The sequence below is a fragment of the Pantherophis guttatus genome, chromosome 2 (genome assembly GCF_059756535.1).
Source record: "Pantherophis guttatus breed Tessera chromosome 2, ASM5975653v1, whole genome shotgun sequence".
Lineage (NCBI taxonomy): Eukaryota > Metazoa > Chordata > Lepidosauria > Squamata > Colubridae > Pantherophis > Pantherophis guttatus.
In genome coordinates, this window is record NC_142064.1 from 17974962 (window position 1) to 17992957 (window position 17996).

General features: G+C 42.4%; 1 protein-coding gene across 2 annotated transcripts in view; it reads right to left on the reverse strand.

Moving 5' to 3' along the window:
- Positions 1 to 9954: 9954 nt before the first annotated feature.
- Positions 9955 to 17996, reverse strand: part of FECH (ferrochelatase) — a 32851-nt gene continuing 24809 nt past the window's right edge. For both annotated transcript variants that reach the window (XM_060690727.2, XM_060690728.2), the window contains exons 9-11: positions 16438 to 16602; positions 13743 to 13802; positions 9955 to 11887 (exon numbers count right to left, since the gene is read on the reverse strand). In XM_060690727.2, the coding sequence (XP_060546710.2) occupies positions 11753 to 11887; positions 13743 to 13802; positions 16438 to 16602 (360 nt within the window). In that variant the 3' untranslated portion in view covers positions 9955 to 11752. The remainder of the gene's footprint in view (positions 11888 to 13742; positions 13803 to 16437; positions 16603 to 17996) is intronic.

A 17996-nucleotide genomic window follows, 5' to 3' on the forward strand; every position in this document is an offset into this window, starting at 1 on the left:
TTTGGGATCAAATCCACCCAACGGGGCTCATTCCCAAATAACCATGCCTAAGATTGCAATCCACAGTACATGTTTTATTCTACGTTACAATAAACACTATTGAAGGAGAAATAATTTATCACAAGATACATTCACAGAGGAACATTGTTATTGCAGCTCCTAGTCTCATATAAAACAATTCCAGAACCAATTTTCTGTAATATCTGCTGTTTCTTTTCTTCTTTTTATATTTTAATTTAGTGCTTTGATATTTTAGATACTTGCCTATAATTCTCTATTTTTTAAAAAAAATGGCTCAAAACAGACAGACAAAATCTTCTGTTAATAATCCCTTTAAGTACTGCAATTAGTGTAATAATTTATATCCCAGGCCAACCCATTGTGAATAAAATCCTGCTTTTTATACAAATTCAGTGTACATGCAGTATACATGTAGATAGAAACAACTTAAAGAGATTGTCTTCATCCTGTTCATCCCCATTACCTTGAAATTTGCCTTTTGGTTTTTAAGAGAATTCTGTTCCATAGAACAGATTAAAAGATGTCATCATTTTAAAAGGTAGAATAGCAAACAAGGTAACCTCAATTGGATAATTAGTAATTGGATTTCAAGAAAACAAACTATGCATCAAAAGCATTTTTCTTCGGGTGAATTTCAAAAATGCTGATCATAAATTAATCAGATATCAGAATGATCAAATATTACGTGCATCCAGGGGACTTATCTAAATGCACATCCTGTCCAAACGCACTTCTAGATGTCGTGGTCATTAAAATTAATTCCCTATTTGCATTTGGTTGTAGATCCCAATTATGTGAGTTGTTCCTGATCCACATGAGTAAATACACTTCATGCATTAAACATCTTCTCTGAATCAGGATATAACATGCTACCTGCAGTACTATTGGGTAGTTTACTAGACTACTGTTTCATTTTTTCAGTGAAAAAAATTCAATGGATTAATCAAATATACAGTGAAATACTTTGATACAAAAAACTGCAGGAATAGAAAGGATTCCCATATTTTTCGCTCCATAAGATACACTTTTTTGTCTCCCAAAAGTGGATGGAAATGTCTGTGTGTCTTATGGAGGGAATATTGCAGAAGCCCCGTCCACCCACCGGCCCCCACCCTTTGGCTGTTTTTGGCCTCCGTGTGTCCCGTTTTTGGCCTCCATGCACCCCTTTTTGGCCTCTGTGTGCCCTGTTTTCGGCCTCCATATGCAACATTTTTGGCCTCTGCGCATCCCGTTTTTGGCCTCTGCACAGGACTTTTGTGGAGGCCAAAAATGGGACACACGGAGGCTGAAAACAGGACGCATGGAGTCCGAAAACAGGGCACGCAGAGGCTGAAAACAGGAGTGCATCTTACATCAGGTGCGTCTTATGGAGCGACAAATATGGTACTATCTTTATATATCATTCTTCTTCATTCCCCATAGCGCTCAGATTAATTTGCTTGATAAAGCTGTACCTCATAATTTCTCAAAAGTGTTTTCTTACTTCTAGCATTTGAGAATTCTTCATAATTTTTACAGATATCAGTCAACAGCAGCAAACTTTGTTTGTTTGTTTGTTTGTTTGTTGTTTGTTTGTTTGTTTGTTCGATTTATATGCCACCCTCCTCCAAGACTCAGGGCGGCTTACAATGCGTTAAGCAATGGCCTTCATACTTTTGTATATACCTGCTTAGTAGGGCTTTCGGCTGTTGGCTTTTGGAACTTTTGCTGTTGGCTTTTGGAACATGGTTTAATGTCACCAGCAATATCCTAGAGCTGAGACTAAATCTACTGAATTGAGATTGCAAGGAAATGGATGACCGGTAGATGCCATCAAAGAGTTTTAAAGTTCTGCATAACCCTTTGGAGAAATCCAGCAACATTTCTCTAGCAATGTGGATTGAAATTAGGTGGGTGGGCAATTAATTCTCCATGTGCTCCCCAAAAGTTGCCTCAGACACTTTTTGGAATAAAGAAAACAACAGAAAACCCACTAGCTATTGTGTTGGCAAGAGACTTGGAGATACCACTGGATCATCCCAAAGGTGCTGTTCAAAAGGGAACTGGACTGTCTTGGGTTTTTTTCCTTGAAAACATTTAACTTTTCATCCAAGAAACTTCTTCAGAACAAGTCCAATTGCCTTTTGAACCTTGATGATGTTTAACTTCTCATCCAAGAAGCTTCTTCAGATCTAAGCACTCTGCTGGCTGGATCTGGCGCCCGGGCCTTGAGTTGGACACCCCCGTTTAGAGAGATAAATAGGAACAAATTTCCTCTTGTACCGTGGACAGCATCCAGAGCTGCCAAAATTAGCGAATGAAGCTCTCAACAGGCTGAGACTATTCATGGTCCATGTGTTAAACCTTGGTCTGGTTTTCAGAGCATTATTAAAGGGGATTATGCACAGCCTTTTCTCAACACTGGACAGCAATAGGGTTTTGTTTTTCCTTCTCTCATCTGCTGTCATCAAGAAATGTTGGACTATATCACCACCATGGTCCAGAATTATAGGAACTGTACTTCAACATATTTGCAAAACATCAACCAGTCAAAGGCTCTTCCTGTTAAGGAAATGGAGAATGTGGAAGTAGGAAATTTGGGAAATATATAAGGGATCATGCCCAAGCTACGCACCTGTTGGGATCAGGACTGATGTGGGGAGCTGCACACATTTTATTAGAGCTGGTAGTTTGGTATAGTGGTTAAAATGCTGGCCTAGAAACCAGGAGACAATGAGTTCTAATCCTGCCTGAAGATGAAAAGCTGACTGGGTGATTTTGGGTCAATCAGTTCGTCTCAGCCCAACTCACCTCATAGAGTTGTTATTGTGGAGAAAAATAGGAGGAGGGAAGAATATTAGATATGTTTGCCACCTTGAGTTATTTATAAAAAACAATAAAGGGGAGATGAGAGAGAGATGGAGGGAGGGAGGGAGGGGGAGAGAGAGAGAGAGAGAGAGAGAGAGAGAGAGAGAGGGAGAGAGAGAGAGAGAGAGAGAGAGAGAGAAATGATAGAGTGATTAAGGTACTGCTTAGAAACCAGGAGACTATGAGTTCAAGTCCCACCTTAAGCATGAAGGTCATCTGTGTGATGTTGGGCCAGTTACTTTCTCTCTCTCTCAACCCAACCTCATAGGATTGTTGTTGTGGGAAAAATAGGTGGAGGAAATAATAATAGATATATTTACTTATAAACTAATGAGTTACTTATCAGTTTACTTACAAGTTATTTATCAACTAATGAAAGCAGGATAAAAATCAAATAAATAAATAGAGTACAGGTAGTCCTCAAATTATGACCAGTCACTTAATGACCATTCAGAGTTATGACAGAGCCCACTCCCAAAAGCTATTTACGACCTGGTTCTGAAGTTCTAACATCCAATCCCCCATCTTCCACTCCTGTCTGACTGGATTTTGGGTGCTCAGCAACCAGCCTGCATTTATGGCCATTTGTAGTGACCTGCACTCATACAACTGCAATTTACAATGTATTTGCCACAAACCAGCATTTACTTCTAGTTTCCAGCAAAGAACACTCCGCAGCGAACAATGGGTTTGCTTAACAAAGCAGTGTAAACGATCGCCACAAAAAGGTCATAAAATCAGGTCCAAACCTGATGTAGTGACTCATTTTACGACTGTCATGGCTTACAACCATAATTGCTGGCTCAATTATGGTCATAACTCAAGGACTACCTGTAACAGTGGTGGAATTCAAACTTTTTTTACTACCAGTTCTGTGGGTGTGGCTTGGTGACCATGGTGTGGCTTGGTGGGTGTGGCAGGGGAAGGATACTGCAAAATCTCCATTCCCACCCCACTCCAGAGGAAGAATACTGCAAAATCTCCATTCCCACCCCACTCTGGGGCCAGCCAGAGATGGCATTTGCCGGTTCTCTGAACTATTCAAAATTTCCGCTACCGGTTCTCCAGAACCTGTCAGAACCTGCTGAATTTCTCCCCTGACCTGTAACCAGGGGAACAATTTGGCAGTGTCAGAATTAAAGACGACATACAAGCAGACAACATTACCTATACTCCTGATTAAATGTAAAAGGCCATCCAAGGGCTGAGTGAATTTGAATTCACTCCCAGAATGCCTTTGCTCCATAAACACACAGAGCACAGATCAGTAATGAGAGTTTGCTAATGGATTGGCTTAAGTATAGGACAACATCCCATCACTGTTCCAGAAAACAATCAATCAAGCACTTAATTTTAAGTGTAAAAACTAAGCTGCCTAGAGACTGTTAATAGATAACCAAATAAATTAACAGTTGTGGGTGGGTTTTCGTTGGAAGCAAGGTCAAATTGCTTCCTATCACAAACACACACACATACCCCTGCTTGCCATCTTTTTTTTTTTAAGCTCTTTTTTGAATGCTGTCCTTGGGGTGAAGCTGATTTTTGATAAGAGGCTAGGGAAACTGGATGGGGCTTCCTTTTCCAGAGAGCTCCTCTTGACAGGTCTACAAAAGCCAGAAATTTAGGAATAGGGGAGCAGCTTCCCAGAAAAAAGATCTCCTTTGCTCATCTCTTATCACTTTCCCATGCTGGCTTCAGCTTCAAGGCAGGGGTGGGATTCAGCCGGTTCGGGAAAACTGGTAGCTTTGACGATCAGCTGAGAGCGAACCGGTTTGCTCCGACGATCAGCTGGACCCACCCACCTGTCCCGGTGCTATATCGACCTATATTTCCTTTGTTTGAAGCCCAGCTGATAGGCGCGGCAGAGCGGATTGCTGTACCCCAGCTGTTTTACTCACCAGGGCTGCAGTAGAAGGTAAGTTTTAGAGCTGTTTTCAAACACACTGCGAGTGCGTGCGCTTAGTGAACTGGTTGTTACACCGGTTGAATCCCATCACTGCTTCAAGGGGATGTCAGAAAGTTTGATAAGGTGGTTGGACACAAAGGGAGAAAAGCTTAGCAGCAGCTGTACAAGAGAAGAGATTTTAGCAGGGGCCACCAGCTGAAATTCTCTCTTCTCTACAGCTGCCACTGCTGCATTGAAGCACTCACATTTTAAGGGCAAGGTCTCAAACTCAGATCCTCTCATTGCCTCATGAGGACTAGTTCCTTAGCCTAAGGGGCTTCAACAAAGTACTCAGTGGTGGGTTTCAAAAATTTTTACTACCGGTTCTGTGGGCATGGCTTGATGGGCGTCAGTGGTGGGTTCCTCCCGGTTCGGTCTGGTTCGGCCAAGCCGGTAGCGGTGACGATATGATGTCACTGAACCGGTTCTCCCCCCCCCCGCCCTCCCACCCACCCACCCACATTATTCTTACCTTTTATTTGGTCCCACCCCAATCTATTGCTGCCTCCTGAGTCCCAGCAGATGACTAGAGGGAAAAAAACTGTTTAAACTCTTGCCGCGGGGCTTCAAAGGGCCGTCCTACAGCTGATCAGTGTTAAAAGCAAACAAATGAGTTGGGTTGTAAGTGCGAGGACTGGTCGTAAGTGCAAGGACCTTCCAGAAATGACTCTGACCAGCTAGCCACGCCCACCTAGTCACATGACCTCCAAGCCACACCCACAAAATAAGCCACACCCACAGAACCGGTAGTAAAAAAATTTAGAACCCACCCCTGGTGGGCATGGCATGGCTTGGTGGGCGTGGCAGGGGAAGGATACTGTAAAATCTCCATTCCTCCCCATTCCAGGGGAAGGATACTGTAAAATCTCCATTCCCTCCCCAATCCAGGGGGAGATTACTGCAAAATCCCCATTTCCTCCCGATCAGCTGGAACTCGGGAAGCAGAGAATAGATGGGGGCAGGGCCAGTCAGAATTTTTACTACCGGTTCTCCGAACTACTCAAAATTCCCGCTACAGGTTCTCCAGAACTGGTCAGAACCTGCTGACTACCACCTCTGAAAGTACTGCAGTAGAAAATTATTTGGAGGGTCATGATTTCACCCCTAGAATGTATATTTTCAGTAAGGTTTGGCAAGGCTACCTAGGCCTGATAGAGTACTTTGGGTGGTTGTATAATATGAAGCTAGTCTACTTAACTGTAATTTGTTGAATAAGCCATCATCATCTGGTTCATGTTCATGCTACGTCATGAGTCAAGAGTTTATAAATCACGGCAGCATGACACGCTAAGCTGAAACCAAACAGATTGGGCGACATGCTTTAGGGCAGGGGTTTCCAACTTTGGCAACTTTTAAGCCTGGAGAACTTCAACTCCCAGAATCTTTAGGGAACCAAATGCAGTCTACTTTATTCACCCAACAAACTGAGCACACAAAGACCCTTATAATGGTAGAATCCCTACAGGAGATTCTTTCACACTCACACACATCCTGGTACAACTTAACATTTGCTTCACAGTCCAACTCCGTTGCATCTTGGAATCTTTCGAAGGTCAGAGCAGGAATGTCCTAAATGCATTAAATAATACCGTATTTTTCGGAGTATAAGATGCACCGGACTATAAGACGCACTTACCTTTTTTGGAAAGGTAAACAAGAAAAAGGAAAACAAGAAAAAGAAATCTGCCTCTGCCTCCCAGCAATTTTGCCTCATTGCAGCAAACAGCAAACAGCCTGCTTTACTTTCATTTTCATTTTCAGCATAGCTTGATTAGCACAAGGAAAAAAAAAATCTGCTCCAGCAATTTACCTCCTAGCAGCAAGCAGCAGAGGCTCGAGCAAAACAGCTGAGAGCAAAACAGCTGAGAGTTGGGAGGCTGATCCAATCAACTTGTGCTAATTAGACTGTGCTGAAGCTGAAAGGAGCTGTTTCTTCTTGCTGCTTGCTGCAAGGCGGTAACTGTTGGAGGCAGAGGCCAAAGGGTGGGGGCCAGTGGGTGGGCGGGGCTACATTCGGTGTATAAGATGCACCTAAATTTTCACCCCCTTTTAGGGGGGAAAAAGGTGCGTTTTATACTCCAAAAATACAGTAGCTGTGTCTCAGAGACTTTTGCAACTGTTTGTTGTTTAAATTTTCCCCTAAGGATCTGAGAGCAGGTAGTCCTTGATGCATGCCCACAATTGAGCCCAACATTTCTGTTGTAAAGTGAGACATTTGGTGAGTTTTGCCCCATTTTACGATCTTTCTTGCCACAGTTGTTAAGTGAATCACCAGTTATTCAATTAGTAATGAAGTTGTTCAGTGAATCTGCCTTCCCTGTTGACTTTTGCTCGTCAGAAAGTTGCAAACGGTGATCACATGACCACAGAACATTGCAACCGTCATAGATATGAACCAATTGCCAAGCATCTGAATTTTGATCACGTGACCATGGGGATGCTGCAACGGTCATAACTGTGAAAAATGATCATAATAGCAATAGCATTTAGACTTATATACCGCTTCACAGTGCTTTTACAGCCCTCTCTAAGTGGTTTACAGAGTCAGCCTATTGCCCCCAACAATCTGGGTCCTCATTTTACCGACCTCAGAAGGATGGAAGGCTGAGTCAACCTTGAGCCTGGTAAGATTCGAACTGCCAAATTGCAGGCAGCCGGCAGTCAGCAGAAGTAGCCTGCAGTACTGCACTCTAACCACTGTAAAAAAAGTACCGGTAAGTTACTTTTTTCATTGCCGTTGTAACTTTGAATGGTCACTGAATGAACTATTGTAAGTCAAGGACTACCTGTGGGCTCAGAAGGACGAGCATCCAGCATCTTCTAAGATATACCACTCATTAAGATAGTTGGGAAGACGTCCGAGTTCCTCATACTAACCGTCTCTTCCTTACAAGCCAGACTATTTAAAAAGAGGAAAATATTTGAAGAGGCAATTCACATAATGGTCACTCTTGGCTCTTCTGTCTTTTTTTTCAAATACAAATAGAGAAAAGTTATATCGAGATTGCTGAAAAGATGCCAGCCACAGCCCTGTGGCAAGAGAAATGTGTGCACACTAATTACATGCTCCCTTCTAATCAAAAAAGCTACCCGCAATCTTCTCTCTATATCATTGTCTTCTCTGCTGGAAAATTGTTACCCACTGTCTGGACTAATAGCAAAAACCCAAATATTACCAAGCCGACTGGTGTTAGATCACTGTGGATAATTATACATAAAAATAAAGCCTTAAATACTGTATCCTACATGGCTCAGGCCAAGTTATCTTCGAGACCGCCTTCTACCGCATAGCTCCCAGCGACCGGTAAGATCCCACAGAGTTGATCTCCTCCGGGTCCCGTCAGCTAAACAATGCCAGCTGGCGAGCCCGCAGGGGAGGGCCTTCTCTGTGGCTGCCCCAGCTCTCTGGAACCAGTTACCTCCTGAGATCCGGACCATCCCCACCCTATTGGCCTTCCGAAAAGCGGTGAAGACCTGACTTTTCTGGCAGGCCAGGGGCCGTTGATCTCGCTTTGCGATCTGACAGGATCCGGCCATGAATGGTGTGAATGGGTTTTAATGTTTTTAATAAAGTGTTTTTATAATGATTTTTTGAGTATATTGTAAGCCGCCCTGGGTCTTCGGAGAGGGGCGGCATATAAATTGAATAAATAAAATAAATCCCTGGAGCCTCGGATGAACGACGATTGTTCATAATGAGTCGTAGTTCAGAGATAATATTCAAATTCAGATTCCTGCCTGCCTGCCTGTCATCAGGCCTTGAAAACCTGGTTTCCATCCATCCCCTCACTCACCCATCCCCCAGGCAGACATTGGGTGAGGAGCATTTGTGAACCCATCTGGACTGACTGTTTCAATTGCTGAATTGCTCTGAGCATAATTTATTTCACGTTTTATTATTAAAGGTGATTACTTTTTTCTAGCTTTTTGTTGTTTCAATTACAGGCCAGCCTGAGTTGTTTCTTGGCAGGGCAGCTATATAAATGGACTAAATAAACAAACATGAGAAAACTAATGCCTACTAACTTTTTTTCTTCCCTTTTTGCTGCCCAGATAAAAAAAAACCCAAAATATTTTGATAACCATTAAGATTTTTTTTTCTTCCTGAAAGCCATAGTGGGCTGCCAGCTTGGAAGTGATAAATAGATCCATAAAGCATCTCTGAAGAATAAGCTCTCATTCTTATTTACTCGAAAGAAGCTTCTATAGCTTTTTAGAAGGAAGACAAATCTGAACTTTTTAAAACAACTTTATCGTTAGGAATTAACAACCATCAGTTCCAAGCACAGCTGATATTAGAAGTGTAGTTTGTTATGTTTTTTAAAAAACTACCATATTTTTCAGAATATAAGACGCACTTCCGCCCCCTAAAACTGAATATAGCCCCGCCCACCCACTGGCCCCCACCCTTTGGCCTCTGCCTCGCAGCAGTTACCTCCTTGCAGCAAGCAGCAAGAAGAAACAGCTCCTTTCAGCTTCAGCACAGCCTAATTAGCACAAGTTGATTGGACCGGCCTCCCGACTCTCAGCTGTTTTGTTCGGGCCTCTGCTGCCTGCTGCTAGGAGGCAAATTGCTGGAGTAGATTTTTTTTCCCTTGTGCTAATCAAGCTATGCTGAAAACGAAAATGAAAGTAAAGCAGGATGTTTGCTGTTTGCTGCAAAGAGACAAAATTGCTCAGAGGCAGAGGGAGATTTCTTTTTCTTCTTTTCCTCACCAAAAAAAGGTAGGTGCATCTTATATTCCGGTGCATCTTATACTCTGAAAAATACGGTAAGGAAGCTTAGAATGTCCTCTTGGAATGCTTCGGAGACTTTGTGATAATTTGAACAAAGGGTGATGTTTTTATCTAGATTCCCGTTCTGGATGAAACAGTAGGTCCCCAACTTACAATTGGTTGCTTATTAGTGACCTTTTGAAGTTACAACAGAACTCCCTAGGGTTAGTTATAACCCATATTTGAAGTTCCAGTGGCCCCCCCCCCATAGTCACATGACTGCAATTTACGATATATATATATATATATATTTGCTGGAAAATGGTGTTTACTGCCGGTTTCTTTCACAATACCCTTGTTCAAGGAATCTGGGGGCGGGAGGGGGGGGGGAAGAGAATCCTTCATACAAACACCAAAAGCCCATATTTAAATTTTTCAGAAAAATAACTTTAATCTCATGACGCCTGAAAGACTAACAAACGTTATCACGTAAACTTTCATGAATTACATTCTAATGAAGTGAAGAGTTACCCTTAAACACTTCCTGCAAGAATGGCTGTATTCGCATGATATAATTTGACTAGGACACAAACAGGATTACCTGTGCTTTGCAGGTATCTACAATCCAGAGGTCTGTGTCGTTAAAGTGGGGAGCTTAAAACCCCCAAACAGACCTGGTTTGGTTTGGATTGATGTGTATTGCCAATGCCTTACCAAGGAAGGAACGTCATCACGCAATCAAAGATAGAGCAATTGCCCAGTTTGGTCTATTCAGTCCTCCAAGGAAAAGAGTTTGCGTTCTAGAGCAGCTAGATAATCCAAAACTTCTATGACTAAAATCACTGCCAAAGGCTTGCCAGCTGCCAATTTTCCATACCTACCGCTATTTAAAGCCTTGCCAGCTTTCCTGATACAAGGCTGATGAGATATTAGGCACTTCTGGAGGATGTAGGAAGGGATCATATTTATGATTTTAGATCATATTTATGCAGACATATTGAGAAGTCAAACGGGTTCACAAACTTTTCAGTGCCACTTTTAGTAGTGTGATCGTGTGCTGCTCATACCGTTGACAGTTAAACATAGTTTGTTGGTCTTTAAGCTAATGCAATGTTTCTCAAACTGAACCTAAAATGGATGCATGCTGGCTGGGGAATTCTGGGAGTTGAAGTCCACCCCTCTCAGTATTGTTCAGATTGAGAAACACTGAGCTAATGCAAGACCTCCTGCTATTTTCATGACAAAAGACTAATATAGCAATGCCTTAGGAAACACAACTTTGCAAACACAATTGGGAGACTGCTTCAGTTCTGCATGGTGGAAATAGGAAATGGTGATCGCGTACAAAAAGAAATATCAAATTAAAAATATATATACCTACTATTCTTTAAAAATAAAAACCAAATTATTTATCTACACACTAGATGTCAGCTGAAATTATTGGAAAACTAAAGTAGTTTCATCATCAGACTGTTATTAGTTACAAAGCTCTAATACCAGATCTACTGTGTGTTTGCCTTAAAAAAAAAACACCCACCCACCAAAATGGCAGAATTTTACCAGGAAGGTTTAACTTAAATATTTTTATGACAAGTATCCTGTTTCCCTCAAAATAAGACATTCCCTGATAATAAGTCCAATCGGGCTTTTGAGCGCAAGGCAATAAGGCCAAGCGCTTATTTCAGGATTCAAAAAAATATAAGACAGGATCTTATTTTCAGGGAAACACGGTATTTTTACGAAAGGTTTTCTGCAAAGACACTCGACCTGCATCTTAGATTCAAAACCTTGGCCACAGTTCTTTTAGAACCAAGCTTCACCATTTTGAGGAAGGGTTAATTCCTGCAAAGTGAACAGATTTTCTTTAGCATCACTCTGGCAGAGCAAGGCTAGAGAACCTGTCCAAGCAACCAAAATTTTGCTCTCCTTCAGAGGCCATTGAATACGAAGAACCTCGTGCATTCTGTTTAATTTTATAAAATGTGGATTTTCAGAGGATGAAGCCCTTAAATGTGGTGTTCCTTCCAATGCAAAAATTCCTCAAGAGAAAACCAAAGCTGTGGGAAAAGATTTCAACGGTATCTCTTCCACGCCTGTGCGAATCTCATTTGGAGAGCAAAACGCAAACCTGAGAGGGGCAAAAGAAGGCAGAATAAATGGGCACGTTTCACAGAATCTGTATTGTCTACTTCCTGCCAATGAACCGACTGCCAGTGTACATTTTCACAGTGTCTGACTAGTGAAGAAGGATTTGGTCTTTCGGCAAGTGGGATTCACACAAAGCGGGCAACTCAGTGTTAACTGCTTGGAGCATAATTCGTTCGACCTGAGGTGTGAGCAGACCAAATCTGCCAGAGCCTGAAAAATACGAAAAAATACGTTTAAGTAAAATGATCACAATAACTTTCTAATCTGCTAGCAAACTATTCTATGAGCAAATAATAGTATGATGATGATGGTTAGTGTGATTAATATACATATATCTATACATACATACAAGTAGTTCTTGATTTACGACCGCAGTTGAGCCCAAAATTTCTGTTGCTAAGTGAGACAATTGTTAAGTGAGTTTTTGCCCCATGTTACGATCTTTCTTATCACAGTTGTTAAGTGAATCATTGCAGTTACGTTAGTAACAGGGTTGTTAAGCGAATCTGGTTTCCCCATTGACTTTGCTTGTCACAAAGTCACAAAAGGTGATCACATGATCCCAGGACACTGCAACCGTCATAAATATGAGTCAGTTGCCAAACGTCCGGATTTTGATCATGTGACCATGCAATGGTCGTAAATGTGAAAAACAGCTACAAGTCACTTTTTTTTAGTGTCGTTGCAACTTTGGTCACTAAACAAATCGTTGTAAGTCAAGGACTACTGTACTTGAAATGAGGAGGGAGGGAGAACACCAAAGACCAACTAATACTTTAAAAATAAAAAAATGCAAGAATTTGCTTTCCCTCATTTTTCAGTACAATATTGCAATCATTTATTTATACCCTTGTTTTCATAATTTCTATGTTTAAGAACTCGATGAAGTAGCAAGTAGTGAGCCAAAACAAGCTCTGTCTAAGTGAGCATCCTCCAGATGTTCTGGGATTAGGAATTCTAATTACATTTCCACCATATCTGGAGGGCCCCAAATTGGATTTGACTCCGACTGAGCATATGCAAGATCGGAGTGCATAAACACGAAAACGCAACCAATCCCAAAATAGGAAATGTAAATGAGAGTGAACAGTAGCCTTAGTAAGTTGAAGAAAAAAAATGGAGCAACTCTGGGAAGCTAAGTTATCACTGGGCCCCATATCTGCGGCCATCAGAGCCGGCCAATCAGAGAACTGGTATGTTCTGACCCAGCTCCCTAAACACGACAAACCCTCTGAAGTGAACTCAAAGGTTCTTTTATTAGAAGCGCCAGCAACCCCGGCAAAAAAATCTCTCTCTCAACGCAGGCTAACAAGTCCGGCTGGCCGGAAGATAAATAGTTGTCTTTGCCACATCTATTCATCTCCGCCACCTGCCTTTTATCCCCAGAGCTAGGGTGGGGCTTAGCTAGCAGCAGTGGCTCTTTCTTCCCAAGGATCGACCCAAGTATTTCCACTGCTCTCCTCTCCTCTGCCTTCTGCGCATCCATGCATTGGGCACTGGACCCAGCTGTTCTTCCTCTTCCTCATCAGCCACCTCCAGACCTGCGAGCTGTTGACTCTCCATCTGAGGACTGACAGATGGCTCAGGATCCGCCTCTGTCTCTCTCTCTCTCTCTGTCAGCTCCATTCCCTCTTCCGCCTCAGAGCTCCCAGGTTGCCCTGATGCTGACCCTGACTCCCATGCCTCCTCTTCCTCTGAGTCGGTTGGTGGAGGGGCTGGTGGCCGACAGGCCACAACATGATAGAAGACTTGCCTACTACCATGAAAACCCTATAATAGGCATATCACACTTTAGCAGAAGCATTGTAAGCTGCCAGAATTCCTCCATCTAAAAGGCCTGCTTGCATGGATAAAGTGATCCCACCCACTTGGTGATCCTCAGCCCTCCAAAAATGTTACATGTGTCCATCAAAAGAAAGCCATTCTTGCCAGAGAAACAGGAGTCTACTTTTGGTGGCTTCTCTGGAGAATCCCACATTTCTCCCTCTCTGAGGGAGATGGACGGTTCAGAAATGTGAAAAATAAATAAAATAAAAATTTTCTCAGAGAAATAGGGAACCGGTACCTTGGCGAACAATGGATTTCCATTCAAGGATTCTGCTCTTCTGATATTTTCAACTCCACACTGAAGAATAAAGAGAAGGAAAACAGTTGAGCCACAGTATCCTATTGGTTTTTGGCTAAAGCAATAGGAATGGAATTGGAGCTCAATTCAATTCATTTCACAGGCACAAAAAAGCAGTTTTCCCATATTTTGTTCTCACTTATTTATTTATTCGATTTCTATAGCCGCCCAGAGTCATTTGCTATGGTTGGCTATAGATATTGAGACATAAAATAAAATAAATAATAAAATAAAATAATAATAAAATAATAAAATAAAATCTCTCTTCACAGTTGTCCTCCTAAGTCCCTCTTCACAGTTCAACTTTATTTATTTATTTACTGTGTTTCCCCGAATATGAGACCCTGTCTTATATTTTTTTGAACCCTGAAAAAAGCGCTTGGCCTTATTGCCATGCGCTCAAAAGCCCGATTGGGCTTATTATCAGGGGATGTCTTATTTTGGGGGAAACAGGGCATTCATTTATTTATTTGTATTGAATTTATATTGCCACCTATTCGACCATGGTGACTCAAGGCAGCTTACAGAATAAAAGACCACATTTAAAACAATAAAAACTAACAAAAAAGAATCAAATACAGTAATATAGTACAATATAACAAAATCACCTCCCCACCATCTCCCACACCCATCCCCCCACCCTAGCGACAGCAGATCACATGAGCCATTTAATGGGCTCCATCCCTCTCTGGGTTCCCCAGGCCCGCTGGCAGAACCAGGTCTTCAGCGCCTTCCAGAAAAGTATTAGATTGGGGGCCATTCTAATCTCTGGGGGAATGATGTTTCAGAGAGAGGGAGCCTCCACAAAGAAGGCCCTTCTTCTTGGACCCACCAGGTGTATCTTCCTTGAGGATGGGACCCGCAACATTCCCTGCCTCCCCGCTCTGATGGGTCAGGTAGATGTGACTGGCAAGAGACGGTCCCTCAGATAACCTGGTCCCAAACCATGAGGTTAGAGACTAACATCAATTGTTTATCCCAATGCTTCTCAACCTTGGCAACTTTACAATATGTGGACTTCAATTCCCAGAATTCCCCAATTAACATACTGGCTGGGAAGTTCTGGGAATTGAAGTCCACATATCGTAAAGTTGTCCAGGTAAAGAAACACTGCTTAATCCTACCCAATTCACCACACGCCAAAAAAACCCCAAGATTTCTTTTAACACACGAATACATAAAATATTTTCGTCAATATGATTAAATGCTTCAGGTTTTTACAAGGATTAAGGAAATCTGGGTTCAAGCTCATACTTAGTCATGGAAGCTCATTAAGTGACTTGAGTTTAGTGGTGCTTTTAGCTCTGAATTTCTATTCTGGGAAAAAAAAACTAAAGAGGATATACTATGTATGTGACTTTGGACTCTTAAGAAAAGATGGAATAGAAATTTAAGTAACAGCAGTAGTAGTTGTAATGTAATGCTACTAATGGTAACACTAATATCCAATCAATAGCATGGGAGTATTATCTACAATGCCTGCAGACGCTGCCTTTGGCACCAGCCAGGTTCTGTGCTCCATCCATTTTTTATCATTTTTAAAATAATGATAATGATCTAAAATTCTTAGATAATGTACACAGTGATGGACAAGAAGTACCCTGGGAATTAAAGTCCACATATCTTAAAATTGTCAAGGTTGAGAAACACTGCTATGCAGGCTAGAAAGGAAGGTGTAGGGCCACCTCACTTTCTTGCCCTTGGGGAAATAGTTGTTTCCTGACTGTCTATTGTCATTCTGGCAGCCATCTGTGACTGCACGAACAACATCTCCTCAAAATTCCATCTGCCCCCATGGACTATCCCAGTGATTACTAACCTTTTTGCCATCGCATGCCAGGAAGAGGGGTGGGCAGGGGAGGTCCGCATGCATGCATGCCCACACCCATAATGCTATGCGCCCTGCCCGGTGCATGTGACCCCCTCCCCCCCGCTCCTGGCATGCGATGGCCCAGTAAGCCCGTTTTTCTTTCTCACCTATCTAGGAGTCTCTGGAGGCTGGGGACAGCAAAAAACGTCACTTCCTGTCCAACCAGAAGTTGGAAAACGGGCTGTTTCAGGCCTCCGAGGGAGTGGGAAAGGCTGTTTTCACCCTCCCCAGATGCATGGAGAGGATCTGGAGCCAGGTGAGAAAGAAAAATGGGCCTTCCCTCCCCCCCCACCCCAGACCCTCCGGAGAAACAGCCTGTTTCCCTAATTCTGGTGGGACCAGAAGGCCCAAAAATCAGCTGGGCGCCACACGCATGCACACTGGAGCTGAGCTGCCGTGCCAGGTGACATGGCTTTGCGTGCCACGTGTGCCATAGGTTCCCCATCACAGGACTATCCTATTCTTCCAACAATAGATGAACATTGGGTAGGCTGGCTTGGAATCCTGGGAGTTGTAGTTCCAACACCTTTAGAAATCACTAGGCCGAAAACCACTGAGTCAGAAATGGCTCTGTGTCCTCAACTCTCTGAGCCAAGGTCAAACATGCATCTCTTATCTTTCAACTTACAGCTCCTTTGTGTAATATTGCAACTGTCGAAAGGGTGTGGTAAAACCCAACCTGTAATAATCCTAAACCTTGTTGGAACACTTGTTTCCTGTTAAGGAGCTACAGGCAAACAGTGATGAAAAAAATTACGGTTTTACCTCATTGGCTAAGACCTGTGCATATTCAATGTCAAGCTCATAGAGTGTTTCAATGTGATCGCTGGTGAATGCAATTGGAACTAACAAAATGTTCTTCTTTCCCCTCTGGCAAAGTCCCTTAATAGTGTCATCTGTCTGAGGACCCAACCAAGCCATCGGGCCGACCTAAAACAACAAAAGAAAGAAAGAGTTTTTAGAAAGGACAATTTACTATTGTTGTGGTGGTGGTTGTTCGGAGTTGTATCTGACTCTTTGTGACCTCATGGACCACAACAGGCCACACTCCCTGTCTTCCACTGTCTCCTGCAGTTTGCCCAAATTGATGTTTATTTTATTTTATTTATTTATTAGTTCAATTTATATGCCGCCCTTCTCTGGAGACTCAGGGCGGCTTACAATGCATTAAGCAATAGCCTTCATACTTTTGTATATACCTGCTTAGTAGGGCTTTTTGCGCCCCCTCCCCCCGAGGCTTTCTATTTTATACAAAGTCAGCTTATTGCCCCCACAAACCGGGTCCTCATTTTACCTACCTCGGAAGGATGGAAGGCTGAGTCAACCTTGAGCCTGGTGAGAATTGAACTCGCAGTAATTGCAGGCAGCTGGCAGCTAAGTGCTACTTTAACAGCAGTTTAGTCTGCTGCACCACCAAGGCTCTTCAATGTTCATTGCATTATCTAACCATCTCATCCTCTGCCATCCCCTTCTCCTTTTGCCTTCAATCTTTCCCAACATCAAGATCTTTCCCAGTGAGTCTCTGCTTTTTCTACTCCCCTCGCAAGACATTAGCTTCACTTCTTTCCAAACAATGGTTAGAGGCAGGTGGGAAACTCCTAGACATTCTTCTAAATTAGCTGTGGACTTGTATCCCCGTATCTGGTTCTGAATAAACCACAAGGTCTCCATTATGTTATGAGGAAGATGACAGTGGCCTAAAAACATATAGATTAGGTGAAAACCAACACAGCAAGGAAAATAATTTTAACAGAATAACAAACTTGGAAGGGACCATGGAGAACTTCTAGTGCTCCAGGCTTTGTTGGTATTGCAAAACTATTGGTAGTCCTTGCTTAATGACCAGTCATTTAGCAACAGTTCAAAGTTACAAGTCTCCCCAAATTGACCTTTTTTTTTTTTTAATTTGATTTATATGCCACCCTTCTCCAGAGACTCAGGGCGGCTTACAATGCATTAAGCAATAGCCTTCATACTTTTGTATTTTATACAAAGTCTGCTTATTGCCCCCACAATCCGGGTCCACATTTTACCTACCTTAGAAAGGATGGAAGGCTGAGTCAACCTTGAGCCTGGTGAGATTTGAACTTGCAGTAATTGCAGGCAGCTGATGTTAATAACAGTGCTTTAGTCTGCTGCGCTACCAGGGCTCCTAGTTCAATTTAAGACTTTTTTTTTATTTTGCCAGTTTCAATTCAGCCAGTTTCCAGCAAAAAAAAAAAAAACACCCACAGAAATGAGTGGATTCACTTTATGACTGTGGCATTTATGATTATGGTGTTCGCTTAACAACCACCACAAAAAGTCAATTTATGACTGTCAAG